The 3,992-nt window shown below is 42.9% G+C and overlaps 1 protein-coding gene across 1 annotated transcript; it reads right to left on the reverse strand.

Moving 5' to 3' along the window:
* Positions 1-2,299: 2,299 nt before the first annotated feature.
* LOC130550873 (60S ribosomal protein L24-like) lies at positions 2,300-2,762 on the reverse strand. The gene has a single exon (XM_057328386.1). It carries the CDS (start codon positions 2,723-2,725, stop codon positions 2,315-2,317), a length of 411 nt encoding a protein of 136 aa, XP_057184369.1. The 5' UTR covers positions 2,726-2,762; the 3' UTR covers positions 2,300-2,314.
* Positions 2,763-3,992: the final 1,230 nt, after the last annotated feature.

The raw sequence follows: 3,992 nt of genomic DNA on the forward strand, positions 1-3,992 counted from the left end.
CAAATGGTAGCTCCGCAGGCAAACCTGCAGCCTGTACCGGAGTCTTCGAGTCCGAGTCTTTAACGTTACGTGACTTCCCGGATCATCAGTCAAATGCATGATGTAAGTGTTATATGTTGTATTATAGGAAGAAATATTATAAATATTATATGATACAAAGATATGTGCAATAAACATCTTCTCTAAAACGTACCGTTCTGTTCTTTTTTCTGCCAGTATATTCATAAATGTTTCTTGTGGATTTCTGCATGTGTCTTTAATTTATCTTAATAACTAACTATTTTGAATAAGAACTGTGCTGGCAAAATATAAACATAAGCAACACTAGTAAAGTCAGTGTTTATGTCTAATGCATATATTACACAAGTGATCTCTTATTAAATAATTGCACATTTAAATGATTTCAATAGCCTATTATTATATACTTTGCAAACTGCATGAGACTTTTTAGTGAAAAACAACAACTTGTAAACCTTATTGCATACCTGAGTGACCCAAAATTGTTAATGAATTATAAATACATAATTTTACAGAAATGCATCAAAAGCAAGAGTTAAAAACTGCATGAATATTTGTAAGGGAAGTCAGGAAATAAGTTATTTTTGTATGTAATACATTAAACAAGCATCGGTCATATCACGTGACAAAAGAACGAACGACTCGGACCCGTGGACTCGGTAGATGAACTAATCATTTATGTTTTCTGTAAATGCGCCTATATGGGCAAAATAAGTCTCTAGAGTTGAGCTATAATCCTTTTTGTTTCTTGTACAGATTTCAGAGCTTATATGGCTGTCAGGAAATAATTAAATAACTGTTTCTCATAACTTGTCCCTAACTACAATATAAGTTATTTCTTATTATATATCTGATCAAAACATTTAGCATAAATAAACGTTATGGGGTAATTTGGCTATTAGCATGCAACATTAATTTAACTGCTCAGATGAACGAAATGACTCGAAAAAAGATTCGTTCATTTTGCTGAACGAGATTCAAACATCCGAATCGCAAAAATGACTCGAACTTCCCATCACTAGTTTTGAGACTCTCCTGGCAGCGCTGTCCCTCCCACTTGAGTTGTCATCCTGTTTAGCCAATCAGATTCAACCTTACCATTCAACCAATTGTGGCGGTGGTGTGGTGCCAACCGCCTTGTGGGGGGTAGAGGGTAGTATACACTTCACTAAGGAAGACTGAGTGAGCAACAGGAGCTTGGTCCTCCCACCCAGTGCTTTTGGTCTCGTTTCAGCTGGTAACTGAATGTGGTACCCGTCTAGTTACGGTGCACGAAGCTTCAGAGATGACGAGGTGGGCTTCAGGATCTTCTTCATTCACGGGAGCCACCTGAAGTGTGTATGTGCCTAAAGCTAGTGTATGAGTGCACAACCCACCCTCCCCAAATCTAACAGGACGCCCCCACTCCTTAGTAAAAGTGACTTCAATTCACTACACACAGCTTAACTCTTCTAATAAAGGATTTATTTAAACTAAAATAACTGTAAAGAGTTGTTTCTCTTTCCCAATAAGAAGAGTGTAAGAAGTAGTACACAAAAATGAAATACAAGGTAAATAAAAATAAACAACAAATATAAACAACTCTGTATCCGTTCAGGGTATCAACAATAATCAAAATCCCCTCTCACTGTTCTAGTGAGATTACACACCGGTTTGAGAATTTTGATACACAATTCACAATCACGTTCGATAAAGTTCAATGATTCACTTCGCAGATCAAATCAAAGAATAGTCGTCCTCTATTCCATGCACGGGTTCTCAGGTTACAAGAAGTTCGCAACCGTGCAAGAGTAACGGCTGATGAAATCTTTTATCCAAAGTTCGTTCACTGTTTCATAAATAGGACTTCACTTAGTGGGGTAATTCACAATTCAGTTCACTCACCGGAGAAATGTTGTTCAGTTTCCCAAAGTGCAACACAGAATGAGACAAACTGAGCACACCACCACCTCCCTGAGGGATGAGGCGCTGAACGATGTCCTTCGAATGGCAGGGTTACGTCTGTACACAATGTTCTCCCAGCGATTGCCCTAGAGATCCTGGCGCCGACAGCTCGATCCTACAAGGCCGCGACCCCAGCTGACACAGACCACATTGAAGCGACGATACGTAGCTTAGCCCATCCGACGACTCGGCACTTTCTCCACGCAACGCACAATAACACATAATTAGCGTTTCCCGTTCGTTTGAACAAGTAAAACCAAAAAAAACTGAGCAAAACGGAAAATAAACCGCGTGAGAGCAATTGACTCTGGTAACGTTAGCAATTTCGTGCTAACAGCTAGCAGGCGCGTTTTCACTCCTTAGCAGGACCCTTGGCGCTCTGAGTGGAAACCTTCTTGGTCACCTGTTTGGCTTTTTTAGCCTCCTTAGCAGCTCTGGTGGCCTGCTCTCTCTGGGCTTTACGCACTTCAGGTTTCTGGTTCCTCTTGGCCAGGATCTCCACGAGTGAAGCTCCAGTGATGGCTCTCTGAAACTTCACGGCACGACGCGTGCGCTTCTTTGACACCTCTTCAGACTGGCCCTTCTTGTGTTTGCGTCTGTAAAGAACAGTCCAGCTGATCTGTCGAGGATTTCTCTTGGACAGGAACGCAGACTCACATTTTGCGTTCAGAAACTGGAAAACCTTTCCGTCGATCCTGGCGTACCGCCGGCCGTGGCCGGGATATATTTTATATCCACTGAAACTGCACAACTCGACCTTCATGGCGGCGAGTCAGCTAGGGAAGAGAATGGATCAGTATGGCCGAGGAATCAAAGAGGCAAGAGTCCAAAGAGTGTAAGCTGATCTCAAGATCCAAACAGAGACGTTGAGTCGTGGAGACAAGATTGGTTTTGTGAAAGTGGCTGGAAAGCAAGCTGTTACCATTCCACCTTTCAGTGAACGCGTGTTGGAAGGTCGTTGCAGGTTGCCCCCTAAAATGAGCTGTCAAGTGTTAGTGGAAGCCTCACCTGAAGTCAGTTTACCCAAGAGTGTTATAATTGCCAATGTGCTTACCAGGACTATTAATGGAAAAGTCCCAGTCAGAGTGTAGAATTCCAGTGAAAAGCCAATAAAACTCCCACCACGATGTAGGATAGCAGCACTGTCTAAACCCCAGGAAGTTGTTCCAAAAGCGCTTGTGGAGTTTGAAGAGGAAGATGATGTGCTGTATGTTCGAACAGTTCAGCAGCCCCAAGTGAAAGTGGAGGAGAGCACCTCAGAGCGATTACCAGTACCAGTGCAAACAAATATGGAAAACCTCATAGAGGACCAGCGTGAAAGACTACGAAGTCTACTGACAAAGCACAGTGACGTGTTTTCAGCAAATGAAGGTGACTTCGGACATACCACGACTGTTACGCACAGAGTTCCCACAGGAGACGCTCCTCCCATTAAGCAAAGACACCGTAGAATTGCACCCCATGTATTTCAGGAAGTGAAACGACATGTTAGAGATTTAGTGTCACAGGGCATTCTTAAAGAAAGCTGCAGTCCGTGGGCGTCTCCAGCTGTGATTGTAATCAGGAAAGATGGCAGCGTACGCTTTTGTTGCGACTATCGAAGGTTGAATAAAGTGACCTGCAAAGATGCTTACCCGCTCCCACGGGTAGAGGAATCACTGGATGCCTTGGAAAATGCCCAGCTGTTCTCTACACTTGATCTTACTTCTGGATATTTTCAGGTGGCCATGAGCGAGGAGGACAGAGTTAAGACTGCAGTCACCACTCCCTTTGGGCTGTTTGAGTGGACAAGGATGCCATTCGGACTCTGCAATGCTCCTGCAACATTTCAGCGACTGATGGGAGTAGTGCTCGGTGATTTGACGTTTGACATATTGCTCATCTACCTGGATGACATCATTGTATTCTCCAAGGACTTTGAGAGCCATTGTCAAAGACTGGAAATTGTGTTTAATCGAATGAGACAACATGGACTGAAGCTTAAGCCTAGCAAGTGTTTTCTTTTAAAGCCGGAAGTGAAATTTCTAGGA

Source organism: Triplophysa rosa, unplaced genomic scaffold (genome assembly GCF_024868665.1).
Source record: "Triplophysa rosa unplaced genomic scaffold, Trosa_1v2 scaffold45_ERROPOS3575787+, whole genome shotgun sequence".
Classification (NCBI taxonomy): domain Eukaryota; kingdom Metazoa; phylum Chordata; class Actinopteri; order Cypriniformes; family Nemacheilidae; genus Triplophysa; species Triplophysa rosa.

Excerpts from the sequence above, each read along its gene's own strand:
- LOC130550873 (XM_057328386.1), bottom strand. The coding sequence starts at position 2,725 with ATGAAGGTCGAGTTGTGCAGTTTCAGTGGATATAAAATATATCCCGGC.